Source organism: Acromyrmex echinatior, chromosome 2 (assembly GCF_024713525.1).
Source record: "Acromyrmex echinatior isolate Ae372 chromosome 2, ASM2471352v2, whole genome shotgun sequence".
Lineage (NCBI taxonomy): Eukaryota > Metazoa > Arthropoda > Insecta > Hymenoptera > Formicidae > Acromyrmex > Acromyrmex echinatior.
This window is the reverse complement of record NC_141853.1, coordinates 8,334,744-8,360,055: the sequence shown is the minus strand read 5'-3', so window position 1 is coordinate 8,360,055 and position 25,312 is coordinate 8,334,744. Positions and strand designations below refer to the sequence as shown.

General features: G+C 39.8%; 3 protein-coding genes across 5 annotated transcripts; 1 reads left to right on the top strand and 2 right to left on the bottom strand.

The window, feature by feature from the left end:
• Positions 1–46: 46 nt before the first annotated feature.
• On the bottom strand, positions 47–17,547 carry Vps13D (vacuolar protein sorting 13D). 2 transcript variants are annotated; one of them, XM_087402775.1, is made up of 25 exons: positions 17,391–17,547; positions 17,116–17,321; positions 16,326–16,516; positions 15,939–16,170; positions 15,468–15,664; positions 15,207–15,368; positions 14,890–15,127; positions 7,970–14,802; positions 7,423–7,582; positions 7,127–7,355; positions 6,820–7,063; positions 6,329–6,697; positions 5,932–6,120; positions 5,533–5,856; positions 5,228–5,420; positions 4,924–5,106; positions 4,597–4,827; positions 4,118–4,144; positions 3,568–3,728; positions 2,770–3,384; positions 2,481–2,663; positions 2,030–2,401; positions 1,839–1,951; positions 1,312–1,744; positions 47–1,202 (listed from the first exon to the last, which is right to left on the bottom strand). In XM_087402775.1, exons 2-25 carry the CDS (start codon positions 17,210–17,212, stop codon positions 1,101–1,103), a joined length of 12,078 nt encoding a protein of 4,025 aa, XP_087258901.1. In that variant the 5' UTR covers positions 17,213–17,321; positions 17,391–17,547; the 3' UTR covers positions 47–1,100. The 2 variants fall into 2 exon arrangements, with proteins under 2 accessions (XP_087258901.1, XP_087258902.1); XM_087402776.1 differs by lacking the exon at positions 4,118–4,144 and having other exon boundaries at positions 17,391–17,546.
• Positions 17,548–17,924: 377 nt separating this feature from the next.
• LOC105154348 (dnaJ homolog subfamily C member 1) lies at positions 17,925–20,852 on the top strand. Of its 2 annotated transcripts, XM_011069826.2 has the most exons (8): positions 17,932–18,033; positions 18,313–18,781; positions 18,898–18,999; positions 19,071–19,289; positions 19,379–19,623; positions 19,689–19,995; positions 20,097–20,315; positions 20,415–20,852. In XM_011069826.2, the coding sequence occupies exons 2-8, from the start codon at positions 18,620–18,622 to the stop codon at positions 20,478–20,480; spliced, it is 1,320 nt and encodes a 439-aa protein (XP_011068128.2). In that variant the 5' UTR covers positions 17,932–18,033; positions 18,313–18,619; the 3' UTR covers positions 20,481–20,852. The 2 variants fall into 2 exon arrangements, with proteins under 2 accessions (XP_087258912.1, XP_011068128.2); XM_087402786.1 differs by lacking the exon at positions 20,415–20,852 and having other exon boundaries at positions 17,925–18,033; positions 20,069–20,315.
• A 180-nt stretch (positions 20,853–21,032) lies between these two features.
• pea (ATP-dependent RNA helicase pea) lies at positions 21,033–25,275 on the bottom strand. Its single transcript, XM_011069641.2, has one exon. It carries the CDS (start codon positions 25,005–25,007, stop codon positions 21,411–21,413), a length of 3,597 nt encoding a protein of 1,198 aa, XP_011067943.1. The 5' UTR covers positions 25,008–25,275; the 3' UTR covers positions 21,033–21,410.
• Between the last annotated feature and the right edge of the window lie 37 nt (positions 25,276–25,312).

Below are 25,312 nucleotides of genomic sequence, written 5' to 3'. Positions count from 1 at the left end.
GTTTCGTAATAATTGCAGCATCTTGGAATATAAAATGTAAAAGTCCTTTCATATCCCGATTCATTGTCATACTTGTAACATTTATTAATTTACTTAACAAGTATCAACATGATATATATTACAAACATATATTATTTCGCATCTCGTACGCCAGCTTTACAAAAGTACTTAAATATAGCTGACTAAATCTATTTGTACAGAATTTACATACTTGACAATTTTGTTATACTCTGTGTTTGTACATACACAAGGGGTTCTGTACAAGTTGTTCTGTACAAAATAGCACATTTGAGATACTGTAAAATAAAACGTGCGAACAATTAAAACAGAAAAAAAATCTAAAAACTGTGTTACTAAAAATGTATATGTATATAAAAAAAAGATTGAACACGTTCTACGATACTTGTACTAAATGTGCACTATGTATGCTAAAAGTTTTGGTTCTAAGTATTGCGTTAAGTAGGTCATCCCGTCGTGAATAAATAATCCACAATATTAATTTTAATACATATATGTACATAGATACAACGTGTCCCAAAATCACCGCATCCTAGTTATAGACGCCAAAAATAGCAGAAAAGTCTATCTTTGAAATCGATGCGCCGATCTAATTACAAGCAATTAAAACTAGGAGCATAATAAAATACATAGCTTTATTACAGAAATAAAAAATTTCTCTTTTATTAAACATTTTCTGTCGAGATAGCTTCATCGAGAACGGTGATTCTAGAATATCCTGCACGCGCATTATAAACTGGCATATGTACACGTATATGTACATCATTAAAAAAAATTGATTCTATGATTATTTTACATTTTTACACTTTATCGATCCGTATCAAAAATTTCTATGCCATCTGTACCACAGCTGCAAGACGCAAAATTAGAATTTGATTGACACTCGAATGATTTTTATGCCTTGTGGCATAGTTACTTTTACGAAAATTCATATCAGTCTTCTTGTAAACTTAACGTTAAGCGTCGTAACTAAGGCATTATAGATTCTCGTGCATTGTATGCGATACAGTTAAAAATTTGACTAGAGAGTACATCCGGGAAAACACGTCAGAAGTAAGATCGAATTCTAATCGCACAGTCGATTACTTATAGTGTTGTACGTCGTCTAACATATTATCTGATGATGACAACGTCAAACTTCGTTCCTCATGCATCCCCTTGGCGTAATTGATTTGTTGTGATACCTACGATGAAGAAAATAAATGATAATATATTGAGATCTTTGTTCAGTTGTAATGAAAAAAAAGAAAAATATTTGTATCAGTTTAAAATTACACTCCATTTATAACTTACCCGTTTTGCCACCTCTTCGTTGTCACAGCGCACCTTTGGCCGTCTCAACAATTCGGCCAATCCATCTAGATTGACTGCGGCTGATGAATCGAATCTGGATATCAACTCTATGTAATGCAGAGTGACGTTGTTGCTTTGAATCTTCTGCATCGGCTGACAACAGAGAAGATCCGCCAAACTTACTTGGGTCACCACCGCTTTCGTGCCACCAGAAATAACGCGTACTCTCTCATTGGATACCAGCATTTTAAGATTCTCCGAACCGCTGCACAAACACTCGTAAGCAACGAAAAGCTCGGAATAGTCGCGATTATTAATGCTATACAGGAACTCCTGACCCTCGGCTTGCTGACGATTGTACGGCGGCAACAATCCGGTAGAACCACTGACGACACGTGGTGGTCGGTCGCGTTTTGGTATTGCACGATGAGCGCTATGAAAAAGAATTGATCAGACATGAAGAGATATTTACAATGCAGAGAAACACAAATATGAATACAACATAATAGAATCATATAATATATTACCTTCTACTTGTCTCTCGCACAGCACTAGCTGTCTCCGTTGCCAAATCTAAGACACCAACGACGGGTTTCGTTATTGTACCTACTACTCCTCTTCCAAAACCCGCGAAGAAACCCTAAAATTTTACTTAGCTTTATTTAAGTTCTACAAATAATATTTATTTAAAGAATCAGATTTATTTTAAAATATTTACTGGAAAACCCTCGCTGGTTGCTCCATCGTATGTTTGTTTGAATATACTGGTGACACCACCAAGTAGACCAAAACCGAAACCCTTCAAGCCGGCTACCAAGTGATCGCTACTGCCCGTAGTGTTAGCCCGGATCCTCTGTCTGGCCTCTTCGTGTCTTTCGTCCATAATCACTCTCCCTAAACCATCTGACAGAGATTCTGTCACTTTTGCTGCCGAATTTGAAATACCGTGCGTGACGTTCTTCACTAGACTTTTCACGCTGCCTTCGTAAATAAGGCCAGAAACACCTTCTGTGACGTCATTCATGAATCCAAGAGGGTTTCCTAAGAAATCCACGGAACCCAGAATAACTGCAGCTTGCCATTTCAATTCCTAAAATGTCATGGAATTTATTTGCTAAATCAATAGACAAGCGAAAAGAGTTATACATTATAATCTATAATCGTCATACATCTTTGTAATGCTTTACAATGGAATGTATTAGGAATTGACTACTCTCGAAAGGATGTTTCTTGACAAATGGTTCTAATTCGATAGTGGCATTCTCAAAGTTAATTAGAGTCAACCCTAATTTCCTCTTTACAGTTTGCAAATGATGTGGCAATTTCGTTGTAGTGAGCACACTAAGTTTTACCTAAAGAAAGAATAATTCATATGTATGCCAGATGAATAAGTAGTTTATTTGATAATATTTATGTGAAAGAAAAAAATAATCATCTACCATAGCGATATTTACATACTTGATTGGGAACAAGTTTCAGAGCGCCAAAGTAATATCTCTTAGAATGTGCAGCAGACACTTCGGAAATAAATCTTTGTGCTTTAAAATCGTTCTCGTCAACAGGTACTTCCAACTCTGATTTGCCAATTCCGAGGAAAGCTGCCAGTTTCAGGATAAATTTTTCTTCTAAGTGTACGCATAAAGGTTTGACGCTCACTACGACATGTTTATAAATCTCGGCATTCTGACTCTTTGATTGTAATTTTTCCATCGCCAAATGAAGGGCGGGTCGATGCTCATCCTCTGTACGAGATGATCGTGTCACAAATAAAACCGAGGTGCACTGTGCCTCGAATAATTGATTGTCAATTTGAACGTCAGCGACGCTCAGATCCAATGTGGTATTCAATGGGGTCCGCACAAGATCAAAGGAGATTTCAGCTAGCCGTGCGAATAACAGCTCTTCTAGCGGCCTTTGCGATACAATAGACAATCCGAGACCGGCCGGCAAGTTTAGCTCCAGATTTAATTCGCTAGAATCCAATTTTTTAATATCGGCATTGATCTGAGTAGGCCGATGACTTACGGCGATGTGTGACCAATCGCGTTCTTCGAGTAAGGCAAACGTTTTCTTCTAAAATGTAAAAAGATTTGCATTAATTAACTTGGACATTTATTCTTAGTGTCATCAAAGATTTACTTTTTACATTATTATGTAAATAATATTATTAATATTCAGAATAATCTAATAAAATAGGTAATTATAAATAAAAATAATATAAACTTTAAGCTGACAAATTATAAAGCTGACACACACCCTCTCCTTGATATCCAAAACTTGCAGAACACGAGTTGGGCCGTCAGTGGTCACTCTGACCGATAAGAATCCAGAACCCGGTCGCAACTTTTGTCTACCCACACGTTGCTCGATCGATAGTGGATTGCCATGTGTTTGAGGACCTAGTACAGCTTCACTCCCTAAAAATAACAACGCTCCTTTTACTGTGCATGAAAAATATTCACGATAAGATTGTACGACTAAAAAAATTTGCGAATGCAGAAGCACTGTACGCCAGAGTACGATAACGTCGTGATTGACTAAGCTCACAAGTTATTTAGCAACTTTATTTTTATTTGTAAAAATTTTATTTGGAAAACAATGTATTCTTCTCTTGAAAGACTTTGTATAGAAAAAGATTTCTTCTTCTTTACATCGCGCTTTGACGTTTCTGGAAAGATATGCAAGAAAAAAAAAGAAAAAAAAGGGGCAAAACAAGCAGAGGTATATATTATAGTTTATTATAATACTTATGGGCTCAGGATAAGGAAACAGCCAATTTTAATGTGTACTTTGAAACTATACGTACACATTTGCCAACGGGCGACACTGCCGCCTGCAACATTTATGATCAATTTAGGTCTCTCTAGTAAACAGCGAGAAAGGAATAATGATTAAAAAAATTGAGGACTCCTAACAACGATAGATTTAGATAATTGGCAGATAAAACTATAGAATGTAAAATATAATATTATAAAATAAATGTCACGCATCTGTCATCAATGTTCTTTTCATTAAATGTTTAAATCATTTTGTCAATTTCAACGGTACCGTACGCTCAACTTACTACGTTTTATGCTTCGCATTTACAAGCAGAAGCATTAGATATACATCACACAAAAATGATAATTAATTTGCAAATAAGGATATGTTGAACTAATTCAAAGCAACACAAAATAACAGAAAATATATTTGACGATAAAGCGCGTGATAAAAAAGAAATTCACAACTTTCGCGAACAATCTTTGTCAATTTAATAATTAGCGTGCAAATGAAAACAATCCCAACCTTCGTATAGTCCCATAAAGCCATCTTTTGACTGAACACACATATTCTTATGTGCGCAGCATAGACGTCCGTCGTCAGTAAATCGCCAGGTCTGTGTCGATCGTCGCCTAGGGTCCGGTTTCCTCAGGGCGAGAGCGCAATAAGTGAATGGTTGCGGTGCGGTGCCTGCTATGTCCAAAACGAATATCGTGTCCGGAATTTTAGAATGTTTATCTCTTGGTGGACTGGAGCCTGTCTCATTAAAATTTTGTACGTGAAAATAAAATACGCTATCATCTTTTTATATAAATTATGTTGAAAATAATTACATTGATATTCTTATATTACCTTCGTGTTGCAATTGTCCATCTCCGGTCATTCTCCAAAGCTGCGCCCTGTCACCGTACTGTTTCCTCCGAAGGGCAACCCAACCACCAGAACCAGCTTCTAAGACCAATCTTTGAGTTTCTACATCCAGGGGATCTAAATTGCTTTCGCTTGTCCCAAGATCGGAATCAGTTTTGAAAGTACCTGTCATGATAAAAGTGTATAATCAGTATTTATTAATATATATATTTTTATTTTGTATATGTGTATATATATATATATATATATATATATATATTTTAGTTCTTATTTTAAAATATAGTACCCGTGAATGCAATATAAATAAAGTTTTCGTAAGTCAGTCCTCTACCCTCTCCCAATTTATTTAAATCGTAAGAAGCTGTTACATCTCCAGGTGCTGTCAGCACTAAACCGGCAGTTTTTATTGGTTCATCTAAGGCATATGGCACTGATGAATGGGGTCTCACGGTCCACCGTAGGCTGTCAGGAACTCCGATCTACAAATACAGAGTTGCAAATAATAAAAATTAGCCATAAAAATAATAGCAACCCGATATAAATATATTAATATTCTAATTTATACATGGATCTTCAATAATATAGATATACCTGATTAACTTGCAAAGGAACCTCTGAGAAATTGTCTACTCTTATAGGTGGTGGCATAGTATCGGCATCAGTGAATACAATGAAGAAGGTAGTTTCCTGCAGCACTACATCTACTCGCAGAAAATGCATCTTCCCTGTTGTGTCTCTGACATTAATAGTCAATGAGTAATTATCATCCAATCTAATACCGCCTGACCACATACAATCCCGAACGTTGGTGATCCTGACACAGAGTAATAAATCTTTGTCCAGTCGTGGCCAATGAAAGGGCATGTGACAGTCGGGCATAGTCGTTATATATGTAGCCTGAGCATCCGGATTGGACTAAAATCAATATTACATTAAGAACAACAACTTATCACTTTTTGTCATCATAGTAATTAATTGTAGCAAACTTACGATAGTCGTCGTAAAACATTTCTGTGCCAGCTCCAATGTATAAGATGATTTATTGTGCAATTGATATCTTGGTGATAATGTAACCACTGTAGTGGCTCTGTATCTTCCTCTTGCTGTGCGAGTGGCCACGCTAATCAAGTAGACTATATCAGGTCTGCCATCGCGTAAACTAATTCTCAAGCGATGAACCTGTACAATATCATAGCGTAATCATCGTTAGAATGATTAAAATACTAACAAATTTTATGAATTTACTTTCGTATTCGAAAATAATAGTTACCTAATTATCAAAAAATAAATCAAAAGCATGGTATGTATAATTTAATATTTTATTAATAAAATATTGAAGTTGTTACAATAAAAATCGAAATAAAAATTTTACATGAGATATACTTACGTGAATTCCAGGCTGCAAGTGAAAATGTTGAGACCATTGTGGTACTCCATGAGAATGAACTTCCGTCCCGATCCTGACTGACAAAGTTCTACTGGCTTCTTCATCACTGAACGAGAATAGCAACGGCGCTACCATCCTCGCCCTCTCATGCTCCTCGAATTGTCCCGCAGCCTCGATACCAACTCCCTCTTGTCTGAACACTAACGGCAAGCCGGTCTTGTTTATTATCCAATAAGGTGCGGTGATGTTGATTTGCATGGCTGCACCTTTTTCCATGGCCACAGTTGCCTGCAGGTAAAGCATTCTGCTAGAGGAATCCAATAATTTGAGACGAGCAGTATAAGAAGAGCTGTTTGGTGGCAATATTATCTGAAATATGTAATTGTATTTGATTATTATCTATCGCATTACTTACTATTATCGGAAGAAATAAAGAATAAAATTCGATATAGTAAAACTATAGTAAAACTACTATTAATTGTCATACTTACCACTCCGCATCCTGGATAACCATCCAATTGAATCGTAATTTCCAGTTGTTCGTTCAAATTTGCACAATGTAAATCCGCGCTGCAGCCAGGCGTGATTCTACCGCCTTCTACACCTGCTTCATATATTAATTCATATGGCAGTAAGTTCGTTAATGTTATAGGTGCCATTACCGTAATCGTGTGTGCCGGCAACACTTGCATACCGTCAGGAGGATAATTATTTCGTCTGATAGCCACGCACATTCTATGGTAACAGAAAATATTAAGTTTCGCTAGTTTCATCAAGGGAAAAGTTTCTTTTATTTACCTGAATATATTGTTCTGATTAGTCCGGCAAGTGACGTAGTTCTCCATTACCTCTAATGGCTTCTTAACTACTGTCCAATTCACCGATTCCATGCCATATTGAAACAAGTAGTTCGAGATGAGCGGTTTGAAACACATCTGCACTCCGGTGTGCGTTAAAGGCACAGACATCACCGATTGCGCTGGCACTTGCAGAATTCTTCCAGTGCTAACTAATGTCAGTGGCAAATCTAAAAGAGTACAATTGATATAGATTTGCTAATCGCCATCAAAAATTACGAAAGATAAAAAACTGACATCCAAGTTGGTTTAACATGTTTAATGATTTCTCCATTTTAATTTCAATCGGGTGAGCTAACTTGTTGGACACCTGAAGAGCTGATCTAATAGTAACTAACTTCCTAGCGGATCCTTCAAGTTCCACAGCAAATACAACTCTAGTTTTCGATATGATCGGCTGAAAATGAACATTATTGTTATTACTATTACTATTATTACTAGTACTATTATTATTACTACAATAATATTTATAATACTAGTATAAAAAGCTTCAAATTGAATTCTTTTTGAGCAATTAAAAATATATACGAGAGCATATGATAAAAAAAGTATGAGATAATATGAGATTTAAAAAAAATAATTAAAATTTTTTAATAAAAATATATAAAAAATATAAAAAAGATATAAAAAATGATATCTAGAATGATATAAAATATATATATATAATAATATAAACAGTACAGAAAGCAATACAAAAACTACAGGATGATAAATACATATAACACTGCTTGTTTTAGTCCAAATGTAAAGAATATGAAATGAGAGTATAAAATAATATTCTTACCTGAAATCCGGTAACGTCAGCATTCGCGTGTCGAAAGTAAATACCAACGCGATCAACGGTCACAGGATCTACCGGTTTCCATCCTTCGACCAAAACCGCAATCTGATGTCTTCTGACAATATGCGTCGCATGATGCCTCAGCTTACCTCTCTCTTCGAAAGTAAATGGCGTGGTGTCTCCCGGAATCACCTCTATCCATGTATCGTCCTTGTCTAGGTTATTCTTCGCTTGAGATGATTTATTAACATCTGTCGTCTCGTCCGCAGTAGCGATAAACGTTTTAAACCAAAGCTGACAGCCAGTGTCATTTTTCAGAGCGAAAGGTATAAAAGGCGACCGACGTCGATACATTTGTCCCCTCGTTACCGATTTGCTGGCAATCGTGTTTCCATTAGATAGATAGTAATCCTGCGTCCAGTTGTGTTTGACTAATTGCACAAGTTCAACCAACGTCAGCGTAACATTAACGTTCACAGAATCATAGGAGTTAATGGACACGTGTAGTCTCCTTGGATCGAACGAACTAGTAAATATCTGTTCCCATTCAATGTTCGCTCTCCAAGGTTCAATGAATGGTTCCCAACCACTCAATCCTCGATTATAATAGTCCACGCCAATAGTGGCAGACAGTAAGCCAGGATGTTGGCTCAGCTTTCGCATATTAAAATCCGCCAAAGTGATTTCCAGAAGCGGCACATCCGCGTCGCGACAATCATCGATGATACAGATTCGCATGCAGGACACCTGCAGTTCTACAGCTCGAAAAATCGAATCATCGCTCACTGCGACGGTACTTGTCGGCATCGCATTCTGCGTCAGCCACAGAGCGGCATCATCTAGCTGACCATCACAGTGGTCCAATGCGATTTTGCAATCGGCTTCTGCAAAACCTAAAGAGATGAGCTTCAGCACCGGGCTGTTCATCTGGCTGCTTTCCATCACCGCTTCACTCGATCTCTGCTTCGCCCATAAGGTCTGTTTGGGTAGAGAGCTTAACATTCTAGAGAACATGGTCACGTCATGGTAGCTCAATCTCACGCATAATGGTTGCAGTTGAATCTCCAAGCATTTATCTTGAGTCAGATCTAAACTCGCTCCGACTGGATCGATGATTGATAGAGCAGTCTCATTTTCTAGACCCAAGATACATGAAAATAGCTCGCAATGCGAAAGATTGCATGAAAGCGGTTTCTCGCCTTCCTGCGGCGTCGAACGGTACGATAAGACGGCAGTTGTTTTGAGAATCACGGCGTTGGTGTCGAGAATCGCGGTGTCCTCAACGATAACGAGCTCGGAGTCCGTGATGTTAACTTTCAGTTCAAATGGTACGGTGGTCGTAGCGGTGTCGATGATTTCGGTCTCTTGATTGACAATTGACACGTGCACGGAGCCAGGTATAGGATCCGGTTCCGGAGAGTTCAGCAACAGGAAATCTCGTACGGCCTGCCACCAGTCCAGGATAGCGGTCAGTCGCATGCTATGCAACAGAATAGTAGTAGCCGAGTAAGCCTTACGCTTCCGATGATGCACCTCCGCCTGAACACGGTCCTGCCCGGCCTCGGTGTCAGCTGTATCTCTCAATGGCTGTAGAATTCGCGTAAACACGTTGCACTGTCGATCCACCGGCTCGTTCTGAAAACGCGTGTCTGTGATTAGGATTTCCTGCGATACCAGATCGATGTCCTGTGAACCGTCGCTCAGCGAGTCCAGCGTCAGTCGGGACTTGATAAAATTGATGCAAGCAAGCGCCGCAATGTTGTGACTCGGATGCAGTTTCACCGTCACGTTTACCAGCTCGAGAATTATGCAGGATCGAGTCCATGTCTTTACGCGATTGTCTGCAGTCGAAATCGCGTATTCCACCGTGTGATTCAAATCTTGTACAAGGAGGCGCAGATCGTCCAAATTCTCGCCGATGTTGTACGATAGAAGGCCGCGAATCAGCATATACTGCTCCGGATCCAGGGCACAATCCATCGTCGACAATATACCATGCACGCTGAGATCGGGTATATCGCGGCTGATGTAAGTGTCAAGATTTCGTTCGACGCGTAATTTCAGATGACACTTTTCTGTAAGCAATGAAGGGCCCATCTTCTTAATGAGAAAGCCACCTACCATCAAGGTATCCGTGTCCTCATTTAGGGTCGAATCACATTTGAGTCGTCTTGCCGCATATACATCCATATTGACCAACTCGAGCAGCATCACATCTAGTAAACAATCCGGGACAACTAATGAAGTGTCGAACCTATTGTGTGCTGTGAGCTCTCCCAGATCCAATAGAATCAGTTCGTCGGACCTAGAACTCACTGGTAACAATATTACTGGTGCACCAGCGTGCAATTGCAACGACAGTCGCGTGCCACGCTTATTCATATCTATTACAGCACCAACACCGGCCCGCAGATTTCGCATGATGCTCCACAATTGTGAGAAATGACTGAAGAAAGCCTGTAATTCCGCTACGAATCTTTGAGTGTGAACGTAATGCACGGCAGACATTTCTAGCTTGAGTCGTGCATCATGAGGTCGATCCTCACAGTCGGCATAGCTCGAGTACTGGAAATTTAGAGCCTTCCTGCCGGACGACAGAAATCTCTCGCGGTAGAATCGACCGTGCGGCGTTAGATCCAGCAATGACATTGAACCTAAAGATCCTGATACCTTGGTCTTTCCATCAACCGTCTTAAGAATATGCATGCTGGCATTAGATACATTGGCCTTGGCTATCTCACGCTCCTGCTGCGTCAGCACTAGCGTCAACGATCTCACTTCTATCTCCGTTTCTGATCTCTCTGGTAAATTGTCGTCTACCTTGCTCACGCCGGTGCTATCGCTGTCCGGCGTGGCACGATGCGCGGCGACTTCGTCACTCGTCGCTCCAGACAGGCCTGCAATCCCAAAGAAGTCAAACACTACCATCCATGACTCCACGCTTATCACCAAGTCCAGACAATTGAAGTCCACGGTTACCATTTTGCGATGAAACCGATCTTCCGGTGTGATACAGCCGTTCTCTTCGGGACGCGTCATGGTGATGCTCATTAACACCAAGTTCTCTTCACTGGTGATGCCGCCTGGGGATGGAGGTGGCGTGTTTGGTGTGTCGACTGCCGAGATCGCCGGTTTCCTGTGCCAATGCGCCGGAATCGCGTCGTACAGAGTGTAAGTTTCCAATCTATCTGGCAGACTACCACGTCCGAAGGCGTTCTTGTATTGTCGCAGAAACGCGAGATCTGGGCACGATTTGGAAACGCCGGTAGGCAGTTTCGCGCGTGTAGGAGCCGACGATTGCATCATGTAACGATGCCGCGAGCCGATCGGGCACAGAAGATCTTCCATCAAAAGGGACCGCAGTGCGACCTGAACATTGGACTCGTTTCGATGTAATTTGTCATACTTGACAACAAAGTCACGCATTGACAATTCCACCAGCGGCTGTTCCGAATGTGCCTGCTTCAGTTCCACGCTGAGGATTGGCAGCTCGAACGAGACCTTCACATAAAGATCGAGCTTCTCCGAGTAGTTGGATATCCCATCAAAATCATCGTATTCCGACACTGCGGCTGTAGCGGTCACAGCAGGCATGGAGAATAATCGATGAGTGGTATCGAGTAATTGCTCGTATTGACCGCGTGACAACGATACTTTTAACGGCGTTATCACAGCGCCATGGACCTGCACAATTGGACTGTTATTCGTAAAATCGCCGCCGTCGAGTAGGAAACTCATACTTTGCGTTAAGGTGTTTTGCTTCTCTACCAAGATCTTCAGCGTTGTGTCGTGCAATATTGGTTTGCCCAACTCCTTACACGAGTACATCTCCTCGGCTCTCGGCAGATTGTTTTGAGACTGACCAACGTTGGCAGATACTTCAAGAGAATACAGATTCATATCGCGCACTTCTAGTGTGACTTTGTGCTTCGCCATAGATCCCAAGTGAGGTTCATGTCGCAGTGACATCGTACCGAGATGAGCAACGAATACTTGTCTACTATGTGAAGAACGTGGTATTACGAGTACTGGGCTTTCTAGAAGTACGTCTAATCTAAGCGATAACGCATTTGCGTTATCTAGATCAACCGAGACACTCGGCAACCGTTTACGCGAAGGGATAGTCCAATCATCGGCATTTACCAGACCAATTGCCATATCAGTGGCTGCTGCGCTAATTTGGCGTGCAAAGTTGCTTAAGTATTGTTTAAATTCATCGGCACACGAACGTAATTCAGATATCAGATGCGGTGCGTGAGTGTACCAGACGCTGGCCACGCGTATCGTGAGATCGAGATCCATTTCCACACAGTCTTCCTCGTCGACTTGCCTGGTGTTGCGATTGGCCACAAATCTGAACGCCTCTGGCTGATCAGACAGACTACTGAAGTGCTCAAGCGGGTGATGTGGTGGATCCGCCAAAGGATCCCTACCCACACTGATTATTCGTTGATGAGTCTTCCCGGTTGGCGTTTGATCAAGAACTTGTACTCCACCGAGAGAGCCTGAGATTGACGTATTCGCGGCTAAAGTCGCTTGTATGCGCGCATCAGACATAGTCGCCGTAGCAATTTTTTGCCCCACTAAGTGATTATCTTGCACAACTGCGCGCAAAAGTAACACATTCAAGCGATGGAAGTCAAAGGTGATCTCGGTTCTCGTTGACATTGATCTTACTTCTGTACTTTGACTTGACAACGAATCGTCTTGGCTCGCAATGTAGGCCAATCGTGATTTTTGCAATGGTAAGATTCTTCGGAAGAAACCTAGCAATTCCACTATCGTTTCTTGATTAGCAATAATATCCAAATTATTGAATTGTATATTTGCCATTCTCAAATTTTCTGTAGGGTCATCTACCAACGTCAATTCCATAATAATCAGTGCTTCTGAATCCAATTTTTCTAGACAAATTGATGAATTATTTTTGGGCGAATGCAAGGTCTTAGTTTTGCTCACCAAAGTGGACAAGGCATTGGTTAAGGCGACAGGCGATGTCAACCGTGGTGGTCTCGTGGAATCTGGTGACTCGGGTGATTCTGGCGAGACAGGTGATGTCGGCTCTGAATCCCTTAATCTACCGGAAACGCTGTCCATGCCGACATGCTTGTGGCTGGCCACCAGTAGTTCGAAATCGGGCCCGAATTCTTGAAGAGCATCGACCAAGAGAAGACCATGAACGGAAAGTGAGAGGCTCAGATCTGCCATTCGTTTACTGAGGGCTGCCCGAACGCCGGACACTTGCAACTCTGCTACACTGCGACCCCTCGATTGCAGTTCAAAGGCCATCTGATCGATGATAAATTGCACCATTACCGCATGGCTTAAGGAACGATCCAGATTTTCTTCCTTCCTAGGACTCTTCGGTTCTATAACAGTTTCTGTTTGCGGGATGCCGGCAGAGTTGGAGAAGCTCGACAGTAAGTTATAAATTAAACGTATTGCGCCTACCTTTTGCTCATTTACATGCACTACCAGTCTCGGTAGATTACCAGATACCGTGACTGATGGAAAATTAGGATCCGAAGTAGTAAAGACACGTCGTTCAACTTGCAACGATATGTTGAAACGTTCGAGAAAGTGCAAGCTCGACATACTTCTCGTGCGAACATGCTTCCAATTGTCCTTTGTCTTACCTACTAAAATCTGCAGATCTACCAGATCGATAGAGTACTGATCATACAATTTCTTGTGCAACTCCGTCTCAGACAGGCCTTGGAAATCATGTAAGGAGCCGTTCTCCTGACTTCCGGGCGGAGTGGAGCAAGGTGTCTCAAATCTTTCATCTTCGTCATCACTATTAGTTGATTCTGTTTTCAGTATAACCTGATTCAGATTTGCATCATTCGATAAATGTAACTTGCCAAAATCGACCATCACCACGGCCGCATTGGAATCGACGAAGCTCTCCACCAATAAGATTTGTGGTGCAGAGATCTTAAACTGTAGATCCCAAGACGAACGATACACAAAGTCGCCGTCCAAAATCTGTTCCCAATTCTTAATCAACTGCCTCCTCGTGCGACGCTTCATCGCCTGGAATCGTTGATTGGATGATACCGATCGATGCGGCTTACACATAAAATCTATCAACCAGTATATCACGGTTGGATTGTACACAATATCTAAGGATTGCGAGTACACATGCAATAAATGATCTACATTAATATGCAGCGGTCTTTTCTCGTAAATCAGTTCAAATAAATGACGCGGCGTCTTCGTTAATTTCTCTGAAGAATTGCGAATGCGCGAAGATATGCCATTGGATGCGACTTGAGGTTGCACTAAAATAGGAAATGTAGAATTTTCCGTGAGAAAATCATGCAGGTACAACGCGCCCAAACTAATTGAAAACTTGTGCGACCCGGATCTGGGTCGTGACTCATAGCTCAAGTTCACTCTTTCGAACTTCAGTTCTATCACAGTTTTTCTACCGTTGCTTTTGTCTTTCTCAGTGCACAACGATACCGCGCCTTGCACCAGAGTGAAATTAAACTGTCCGAACACTGTGTCGCGACGTAAAAGAGTATCATCGTTCATGGTGTCCGCTAAAACATCTAATAATTCCCCGTCGAAAGTAGTCGAGCTACTTCCGTTTTGCGTTCCATTGCTGCTGTAAGGGGTCTTTGAGTACCAGCCCCACCACTGTGGAAACCATTGCTCGAGCATGCCACGTCCTTGTGGCACATTCATATTAAGTTCTTGTCGTGACTTTGCAGGTCTCACTTTCTCCATAGCCAATTCTCTCAATACCCGAAGCTCGTCAAAATTTCGCTCATTCTCGATCTTTTCCTTCAACGTTTTAATTTCTGGAGGTAAGATTGAGGTAGGCGTGCCTAGCAAAAAATATTTGAAAAAAAAAATTTTTATTTCAAGAATATTGTAAAAATTTATAGAAGTTATTAAAAAATATTCATTTGTACCTAACAATTTAGCGTACGCTTGAACGTAACAAATGTTTTCCCTAGCTCTAAAAAGTAAATTTTTCCAGGACGGTTTCGGTTTGAGTGCATCTCTGCCAAGATGACACCTGGCGGCATATTTCCACCATTTCTTGCAAGCTGTTTTAACAGGAACTACCGGCCTACAACGCCACTGTTGTTTACGACGATCTATACGATCAAGCTCTTTGATACACTTCACCATTTCTTCATATTGAAGCTAAAAAAATAATTCAAATTATATTGCATGAATCAATGTTTAATTGTATATCAATTACAGTTATCTGTAAAACTCTCACATCTGTTATAGATAATGGTACTTCGTCCAAGAGCAAATCTACTACGATACGCGGTTTATTAATAGACCTCAATGGACGTTCAGTTCTATCTCTCTTAATGTGCGCTCTTGCATTCACAGGTGATAAAATGTGCCGATGAATCTTATTTTTACTCATGGCGATCTAAAAATCAAGATTACAAAATATTATTGTTATAAAATATAGGTGTACGAATACGTGATTAACACGTTATCACGCTCACTGAGCTTTCTCATATCTTACAGCTAGATCGCCTAGATTAAGATCACCAAAAAGTTGATCTTTTTTCACATGATTCCAATAAACCGAAAGACTATCGAGTTCCATTAACTTAAACGACGCATCCGTAAGATTCCAAGATGTGGAACAGGGTATCCAACTAGCATCACAACTTTGAGTAGTTAATGCTCCAATTGTAATACCAAATGCAATACCATTATCTACATACAAAAAGATCAAAAGTTTTATTAGGAACATAATAATATCAATATTTAACAAATAAATTTTTGTTCACATTATATTCATACATGCATATATTAGGTGTTGGAATTAATTCGTAGCGTTTTACAAGTGATGGGAAGTACTTTCATTAATGTATTTTTTAATGCTCATGTGAAATAAATAACATTCTTTCATTAAAAACGCTACGAATTAATTCCAACACCTAATATATATATATATATATATATATATATATATATACTATTTGCTTACCATCTGATAGTGTAATACCATCTTCATACCTAATATGAACGTCTTTGATATTTAATTGTAAATTTTCAATAATATTTGTTACTAGAGACGTGCCATAATTTAGCCAGGAACTATAACTTGAAGCATAATAACCAGGATCATGCTCTATATCAGCTCTCCATCTGGCTTCCAAAGCATCTAATCGACTGAGTTTATATTCTAGTATTGCTTGTTCCTCTGCTTCATTATCGTACTGTGAACATTTGTTTTTAAACTTATCAATATATTATATATTAAAACATATGTATAACATAAATACATCTATATATTTATATAAACTATCTGTCAATACTATTGAAAATCTATTAAAATTCTAAGAGATAATAGAAAATAGAACATTATTTTTACCTCGTCCAAATTAATTGGTCCTGCTACTAAATAGAGCTGCTCTATACCTATCACCCATGATGCGGTCCTTATCTGTCTGACTGGTACTTGTAATCTAACTTTACCAATAAACCCAGCTTTTACTTCCATTGGCAGCCCAATATGACGCAGAGCCTCACGTTTCAGGGGTAAGTTTTCTAGTTCAACTTCCCCTACAAAAAAGATCCATTAAGAAAATAACTCATATAACTGCAATAATACAGTTATAACATTGACTTTTTATATAAAAATAATATTAAAGAACTAAAGAGACAATATAGAAAACAAAGAAGATAATTACAAAAAAGATAATATAGAACACAAAATAAACTTATCTCCTATCATAAATCAATACATGTGTTCTGTTATATATATTATCAGTATATATATCCAAAAATCTAGCATCTCATGTTACATATACTATAGATTTTCAATACTGATAGTGAATGTCGAAACACAATATAATGAATATGACAGTGGGAAATGACAAGTTTTAGATCTGTTCTTTATTCTTGCTCTAAACTGTAGAACTTTTTTGTTTTCATCAAATATCGAACATATTAATTTCATTTTAAGTTCTAAAAGTGTACATTAATTTAGCTTATAGTTACAAATCTATAGAGTTAACAAATTATTCTTCAAATATATATATATATATATACATATATATATATATATATATATATATATATATAATTATTCTGTAAACACTACACAAGCCTTATAAGGCTTTTATAGCAAAAGTAATAAATATAGTGTGACATAACCTCACCCGACAACAAAGCAATGCTGAGCTGATCCGTGTTCAAATTCTCCACATATTTGCCGAGATAATTGTTCAGCACCCAAGCAACGAGTCCTTCCAACATTTTGAACAAGCAATATCTTTGCTACTATCCAGCCGGAAATGTGTATGTGAATGCGCATAAATGGCCTCATAGGTTATGTTCTCTTATATTTTGTGCGAATTCCCGGAATCTGTGAAATAACAGCGCGTAAGAACGACATATTCCAACGATTCGTGCTTGACTTCCGAGTAAACGATACCTCTGATATCCCGACTTTTGTTGTATCCCTCATTAAAAATTCGTATTTCACTAACAACTTCGAGACCCATCTTAAATAACGGTTTCTTTTATTGATAAGCACCGTCAACAATTGAAATAATCATTGCGCGTTCGAAAAGCACAATATTTGTACAGCGTATATAAATCGATCTGCAATTGGAGAATACATTTTTCCATCTACCAATCAGATCCGTGTTGCGCGCTAGTAATGTTAGTTGATTCATCGAAATTACGCGATATGTCCAAACAAAATTTCTAATTCTCAGCAATATTCATCTTTTTCATTTTTATTGAACAAAATATTTTTGTAGTTTTTAATCATTGCCACTAGTAGAAAAACTACTGGACAATATAAAAATTATGCTCTTAAATATAAAATGCATTCTTCTGTAATTATTATATAATTTATCGAGTAATGCTTGTTTTCAATCTATTGTATCTATTGTAATAAAAATCTAGTAATTTTTATATCCCGTAGGTAGACATTTTATCTTCTTCTCATCAGCTGATTTACTAGGAACGAAGCAGCATCATTTTCAATGTTAGTTTTATTATTTTGATCTCTTTGATTTGTGACTTTTTGTGGAGGGATTGGAAGATCCAAAAAAAAGAGAAAAAAGAAAGTAAATATTTATACTTTGACATTCTCACTTTTGTTTTTACTTATTATATTTATATTTATTTTTGCGCGCCCCCTTAAACGTAAATCTCTTTAAATACATAATAAATTAAACATTAAATTAAATTTACGCTAAATATACAGTAAATATATTTTTATCCAAATTAAAAGTGAGATGATTAAAGTAAATTTATCAAAAGAAAAATGAGAAGAAAACAATAGAGAAAAACAAGAACAATTTTGTTTTCTTTTTACTGATGGTAGTCAATTTTTCTATTTTCAGACGCGTTGCAAATAATTGTTAAAAATGTTCTACGCGTCGAGTCGATGGTCGATTCTCGCGATTCCATGCGTATCGACCGCGCAGTAATTCTAACATTTCCATAATCGCGAGTAATCTCGGCGAATGTGCGCGACGAGCGGAGACACGAGTGATAATCTGACAATGTGGCACCTGCGGCAAAAAGAGGACTTCTAACCTGCCTTCGTGCTGACTCAGGCTGAACAAGTGACATTATGTCTTAGAATACGGATAATTGGCATAGTGCACCGAGAAGAAACGCGCGTGTATTGTATATAATTATGTCTGCATGCGATATACGAAGATGAATCTACTGTCGGTCGTTTTTGGGGTCCTCTGCTTCCTGGACGTGTTTAGATCATCCTACGCGTGGGACAACGATGAGCTAGAGGTGTTCGACGTGGTCGAGGAGGTCAACCAAAATTTCTACGATGTACTGGGTGTTACGCAGGTATTTTCTTGTATATATATCTTCGGATGTACATTCGCGATGTTGATTAATTGCGCGAATGCACGCGCGAAGCAACAAGCCTGATTAAGATTGACGTAAATTGTTTTTCTCTTTAGTCTGCAAATGCCTCAGAGATCAAGAAGGCTTTCAGACGCCTGTCGTTGCAACTACATCCAGACAAAAACTCAGCGGAAGATGCAGAACTGCAATTCAGGAAGGTACTTTAGAAACTCGAAGATGTATGATATGCTGAAGTTCTTGAATTAACATCTTTGAATTTCTCTTTCAGTTAGTCGCTGTTTATGACATTTTGAAAGATCCTGGAAAGCGGCAAAAATATGATAATGTACTTGTTAATGGACTGCCCAATTGGCGATCTGCAGTGTATTATTATCGCCGTGTCAGAAAAATGGGATTATTGGAGATGAGTCTTATTTTGTTCACAGTTATCACGATAGGGCAATATCTCGTAGCTTGGGCGTCGTATTTTGAAAAACGGTACACTTGTGTGAGTAACATATCTTTATTACCAAGAGTCATCATTCTTTTTTTTATGTAATTAATATCAAAATTAATATTTATATATTATGATTACAGGAACAAGTTTTAGGCAGTAAACTTCAAAAACTGCAAAAAAAGAATAGAAAGAGCAAAATAGATGTTCCAGATTTAGCTGATATTTTAGAAAAGATTCCTATTCCAACAATGTGGAACACTCTTCCATTTCAATTACCAAAGTGGATAATAGGTTCCGTTATAGCTATACCTTCTACTATTCGCCTCATCTTTCAACTCTTGAAAGAGAGGAAAGAGAAGAAAAAACAAGAGGAAGAAGAGGCACTGTAAGTTTACAATTATTTCTCGTTATAATTTATATCTCTCATAAAAACCTAAATATTTGTTTCAGAGCACAAGAAAATGAACAGCCTGAACCAGAAGTAACGTCGCGTAGTATTAGGAAACGTAGGTCTGGTTTTACACCGCAAGAAAGAAGCAGTAATAATTCTAAGGAACCTGTAAAGAAAGAGGACTGCGATTACACGAATCATGTCTATGAGAAGCCAACGGTAGCTGGTGGCTTGTGGACTGATAATGATATATTAGAATTGATAAAATACGTGAAAAAATATCCTGGTGGAACTCCAGAACGATGGGAAAAAATCGCGAGCGTTATGAATCGTACCGTCGCGGAAGTTACGCATATGGCTAAGAAGGTTATTATTCTGTTACAATTAACTTTTATCTCACTGTTACAATCAATTCTATTTCTTAATAAATCGACTATAGAAGTTGAGTCGCGTATACTTTACGTTAGGTGAAAGAGGAAGGTTTGAAGTCTGCTGAATCAGTGGAAGAAGTTTCTGCGGAAGAAAAACCGAAGAAGATTAAGACCCGCAGTGAAAATATAGTCAGTACTGCTGAGTGGAGTCAAGAACAGCAAAGGACATTAGAAGCGGCTTTAACGAAATATCCCAAAGGTACATCTGTAGATAGGTGGGAAAAAATTGCAAATTGTGTCGAGGGGAAAACAAAGGTATAATTATTTATATTATACTTCTCCTTATGGAATATATAGAAATGTGTAAACCTTCATCTATCATTATAATTTTAAAATTATATTGCTTGTTTACAGGAAGAATGCCAAGTACGCTATAAACAATTGGTGGAATTAGTGAAAAAGAAGCAGCAATCTCAATAGTTCAATTTGTATAGAATTCTGTTTTCTCGAAAATGTACTTTGTACCGTTGAGCCAAGAAATAGTATTACTGAACAATACCATAAGTATGAAAGTGGAAAAAAAGTGATATTTCTTGATTATAAAAAATATCAGTTCGTCTAGAAAATCATAAATTTCCTACAAATTCTTTTATACAAATGGTGCGTCGACTGTGTTATATATAATATGAATATGCGTCCTTGAAAAAACTCTGTTATTATAAAAAAGTCAGAAATGAATTTAAGAAAAGAAAGAATAAATTAAATAGGGAAATCCTTCCTATGTCATCTTATATTAAATGTTATCGAGAATGTATTTATTTAATAAATTTAATAATTAATTAAGAGGGGAAAGACTGAAAGCGTATAATCTTAAAACAATGCCCTCTTCTCTAAGAAGACTTGATTACTCAATGTATCATACCTTATCAAAGTAATTTCTGATGATAAACGAAAAATATCGAAGATCTAATATGATGTGAATGAATATATGATTATATATTTACAATGTTTACAAGTATGTACACTACAGAGATCTGTAAATAATCCTTTTTTATAACTGCATTCTTGTACATAATTTCATAATTACGTTACATTTCTCCAATTTCAGAATGACATTATAATAAAATCAATTCAATATCTTCGTATCTTAAACTATCTTATTCCTTATTTCCTAATAACAAAAAGTTTTTTTTACATGTATCGAAAATGTAATATATTGTACGTGCAAAAAAATGTTTTCTGTTCCACAAAATCTTGTCACTATAAGTACAAGCTGTTGCTGCATAAAAACGATAAAAATAGTGAACGCTAAGATTGCTTGTTCTATATCTCTACAATTTTCAGAAAAGTGAAACGCCAAGTCAAATTACTGTACTGAAATAATATTTACACAGATTATAAGCGTGTTCTTTAATTACGTCGCCTGCGGACTCGCGATATTCTCCACGCGTTCGGCTCTTCGTACTTATTGTAGAGTGGTTCCAGTCTTTGATTCTTCTTAAACTTGCTAAGTTTGGTCGGATCGCTGAACTTGAAGAATGCGGGTGCAAACTCTACCAACCATTTCGGATCGATCGTCGTCACCTCTCTCATGTACTCCTTGGTAGTCTGTACCAATTCGTGATAGATTACCCATTCTGGCTGGCGATTGAACAACGCGCTACTTGGATGAATGTACACCACTTGGCTGTCGACTAGCGTCCTGTAGCCCTCTTGTGGATCTTTTTTCGCAGCGTTTCTGAAGAATCCCGAGCACACTGCTTTCTGTATCCGCACTGTATTTTTACCGGCTGACACTACGTCCAATTTATGCCTGTCCATTATACCCAGCAATTGCTTACGCACATCCTGGGCACGCTTCAATGTCCTTATCTGCACAAAATTCTCGTAGCACCAGGCGTTACTCAACTTATTGTTCTTCCAGGAATTATAGACTGCCAGTAGAGTCAGGTGATCGCCTTCGGGTTGATTGAACTTGGCTTTCTTCTGATCGGCCAAAGCCTGCTTATCCTTCGGTCGGTAGAAAACATTTTGAACGGACAGCATACTGACGATAGTTAGAATCTCGTCGGAGCATTGAAGATGCACGCTCATGATTAACATTTTGGACAGATTCGGTTCCAGCGGGAATTCTGCCATTCGTCGACCCAGCCGTGTAAGTAGACCCTCGTTATCGAGAGCGCTCAAACTGTGCAACGACTCCAATGCCATGATTAGTGATTCTACTGGCGGCGCATCCATGAAATCAAAATGCAAAAGATCGTTGATACCCATAGTTTTCAGTTGCAGCACAGTGGTGGCCAGATTCGTACGTTGTATCTCCGGGACCGGTGTTGGTAGCATCTCGTCTCTATAAGCTCGTTCGGTGTAAAGCCGATAACACTTTCCTGGTCCGGTTCTGCCAGCTCTTCCGCTTCTCTGTTTTGCTGCCGCCTGACTAATCGGCGTTACTATAAGACTGTCCATGCCGGTCTTGGAATTGTAAACTTTTTGTTTGACAAAACCTGGATCAACGACATAATATATTCCATCAATCGTTAGACTAGTCTCAGCGATATTCGTGGCAATGACGACCTTGCGTGAGCCGGGCGGCGCCGGCTCGAATATTCTAGTCTGCATTTCTGAAGGCAAGGCTGAATAAACCGGGAGAATAATTAGCTCTGGTACATCTGGACCTAGTGACTTCATGCGCTCGTAAAGGATCTCACAGGCAGTATCAATCTCCTCCTGACCAGTAAGAAAGAGCAGAATATCGCCTGGCGGCTCACGTAGATGAATCTGCATGACAGTGATAAGTGCAGCGTCCAGATAGTCAGTCTCTGGCTCCTTCGTATACATTACCTCGACTTCGAATGTACGTCCGGGTATGGTGAAGATTGGTGCCTCGAAGAAGTATTGTGAGAACTTGACCGCATCCAGAGTAGCGCTGGTAACGATCAGTTTGAGATCGGGTCTGCGACCTACCGCCTGCTTTAGCAGACCGAACAGCACGTCTGTATGTATCGTTCGCTCGTGCGCCTCGTCCAGCATAATTACCGAATATGTTTTCAGATCAAGATCCATCAGACACTCACGCAACAACATACCATCCGTCATGTACTTGATACTAGTTTCTGGCCCGGTGCAATCCTCGAAACGGATGGTGTAGCCCACCTCCTGGCCCAGGCAGCAACCAAACTCCTCCGCCACTCTCTTAGCCACACTCATCGTTGCAACACGACGCGGTTGCGTACAGCCTATTTTGCCGCGCGCAGTGAAACCGGTCTCCGCTAGATACTGTGTGATCTGCGTCGTCTTACCCGAGCCGGTCTCTCCAATTACAATTAGAATCTGATTGTCCGTCACGGCTTTCACCAGATCATCGCGCAGCTTATAGATTGGCAAGCTCTGACGTTGCTCTAACAGTGTCAGATTAGTCTTCTTGCCGAACGATGACTTTTTACCGCCTATCACGTGCTTCTTCCACTCGGGTAGATCTTGCGTTTGTAGACCAATGCCACGCATGTTCGCCGCCAGAGTACGACTCTCCGCTTCAGGTAACGGATCTATCCAATTCTTATTCAGGCCGGTGGGCACAGAATCCATCTCCTGCTCGCGCTGCAGCATCTTCTGTTCCCTTCGCTCCTTTGCCAGAGCGCTCTGCATCATCGCCGCCTGCGCCAGCGAGCCATCCGGATTTTTCACTATCCTCACGGGACTGAGATCACCCAGTGCTCTGCCGTGACCATGCAGGAACGGCGGTTCCTCTTCGACAAGCTCGATCTCCACGTCTTCTTCTTCGTCGTCCTCTCGTGGCAAAATTCCAGTCTCCGTGTCGAATTCTGGCAACTCGCTCCTGTCAATGCACGATGCAGCCAGCATCTGCTTGATCTCCCACTTCTCCGGCGACGATAAACGTTGCACGCGCTTCCTTGAGTACGTCTCGTCCTCGTCGTAGTTACCTTGAAGCTCCAGCAAAGAGGTAGGCCTATCTGGATTACGTAAATGCTTTTCGTCTTCGTCGGCCTTCGCGATTGGCACTACGGGATTTAAATCTCTCCCGGTTTCCTGATCGACGTCTTTCATACTGAGAGATACCTTCTGTCCACCGACACTGAGAACTTTCACTAGAACTTTCTGTCCTCTGGAGACCACGTCGCTCGCGTTTGCCACTCGACCCTCCCGCCTCAATTGAGAGATATGAACCAGGCCCTCCCAACGACGTCGCAAACCCTCCAACTGAACGAAACAGCCGAAAGGCACGATATTCGCGACCTTACCCGCGTAAATCTTACCTACCTCCGGTTCCGCGGAGAGCGTTTCTTCGGCGGAACGGGATCTGGATCGGTCGGCGTCACGTCTCCTCGAGTGTCTCGTATCTTTACGATCGCGAGACGACGATCTCTTACGTTCTCGGGATCCGGATCGTCTCCTGCGTGCTCTGTCACGTGATCTGTAACGTGTCCGCGATCGGGAACGCGTTCTGGATCTGCGCCGCCTCTCTTTTCGATTCGACGATCTGGATCTGTGACGCCTTCTGTCCCTTGACCTGCTTCTACTCTTCCTTTCCCGCTTGCTCTTTTTCTCGCCGTTGTCAATCTTACCGTTACTTTTCTCAGTATTCGCAGATTGTTTCTTGTTAGACGGCGCGAACGCTTCTAGGGAGGCCATAACATCGTTGACGATATCTTCATCATTAGTCTCGGAACGTGGATCGTCATTCGGTAACGCCAGCGCTGGAAATTTTATCGCCAATTCGTCCTGCTTATTCTTAGACGACTTCTCGGTGGACGATTTCACGGGTTTCATATGCTGTATTATTCTGAGGAGATTCGCTATGAAGGAGTCCGAGAACTCGGCTCCATTCTCGATCAGTACCTTCTTGAATGCTGGAAATGTCTTGTTATTTTCAGCTAGATGTATAATAAATTCAGCCAAGTCCTTGTCGTTCAATCCCAAATGGTTCTCCAATTCTGTGCAGATTTTTGACACCAGAGATAGATGTTCCAACTGATTAACCTCCTCCATTTTATTCGCACAAGATATTTTGTGATACACTTCTTAATTTCTTAAACCTGGATACTTGATTTTTGCGATACTATTATTAACGTTGACAAAAGCTTCTCGATCAAACGCTTGTTTTCCATTTATAACTCCGTATTACAATTGTTACAAGCTATGATGCAAGTAGACTACTTGCATCAACTTGCATCATGATTACAAACTAGAAATTGCTAGAAATTGCTAGAAATTGCTAGAAATGATGCAAATACAGGCAATCAGAGTCATCAGAGAATTATAATAGCGTCTAACCTAACTTTTACATCTCTCGC

Excerpts from the sequence above, each read along its gene's own strand:
- Vps13D (XM_087402775.1), bottom strand. The coding sequence starts at position 17,212 with ATGTTGGAAGGACTCGTTGCTTGGGTGCTGAACAATTATCTCGGCAAA. Across the intron at positions 15,369-15,467 it reads TTAATCTAGGCGATCTAGCT|ATCGCCATGAGTAAAAATAA; the intron begins GTAAGATATGAG and ends CTTGATTTTTAG. Across the intron at positions 3,729-4,117 it reads TGTCGCCCGTTGGCAAATGT|GGAGTGAAGCTGTACTAGGT; the intron begins GTACGTATAGTT and ends TGTTATTTTTAG.
- LOC105154348 (XM_011069826.2), top strand. The coding sequence starts at position 18,620 with ATGCGATATACGAAGATGAATCTACTGTCGGTCGTTTTTGGGGTCCTC. Across the intron at positions 19,624-19,688 it reads CAAGAGGAAGAAGAGGCACT|AGCACAAGAAAATGAACAGC; the intron begins GTAAGTTTACAA and ends TATTTGTTTCAG. Across the intron at positions 19,996-20,096 it reads TTACGCATATGGCTAAGAAG|GTGAAAGAGGAAGGTTTGAA; the intron begins GTTATTATTCTG and ends ACTTTACGTTAG.
- pea (XM_011069641.2), bottom strand. The coding sequence starts at position 25,007 with ATGGAGGAGGTTAATCAGTTGGAACATCTATCTCTGGTGTCAAAAATC.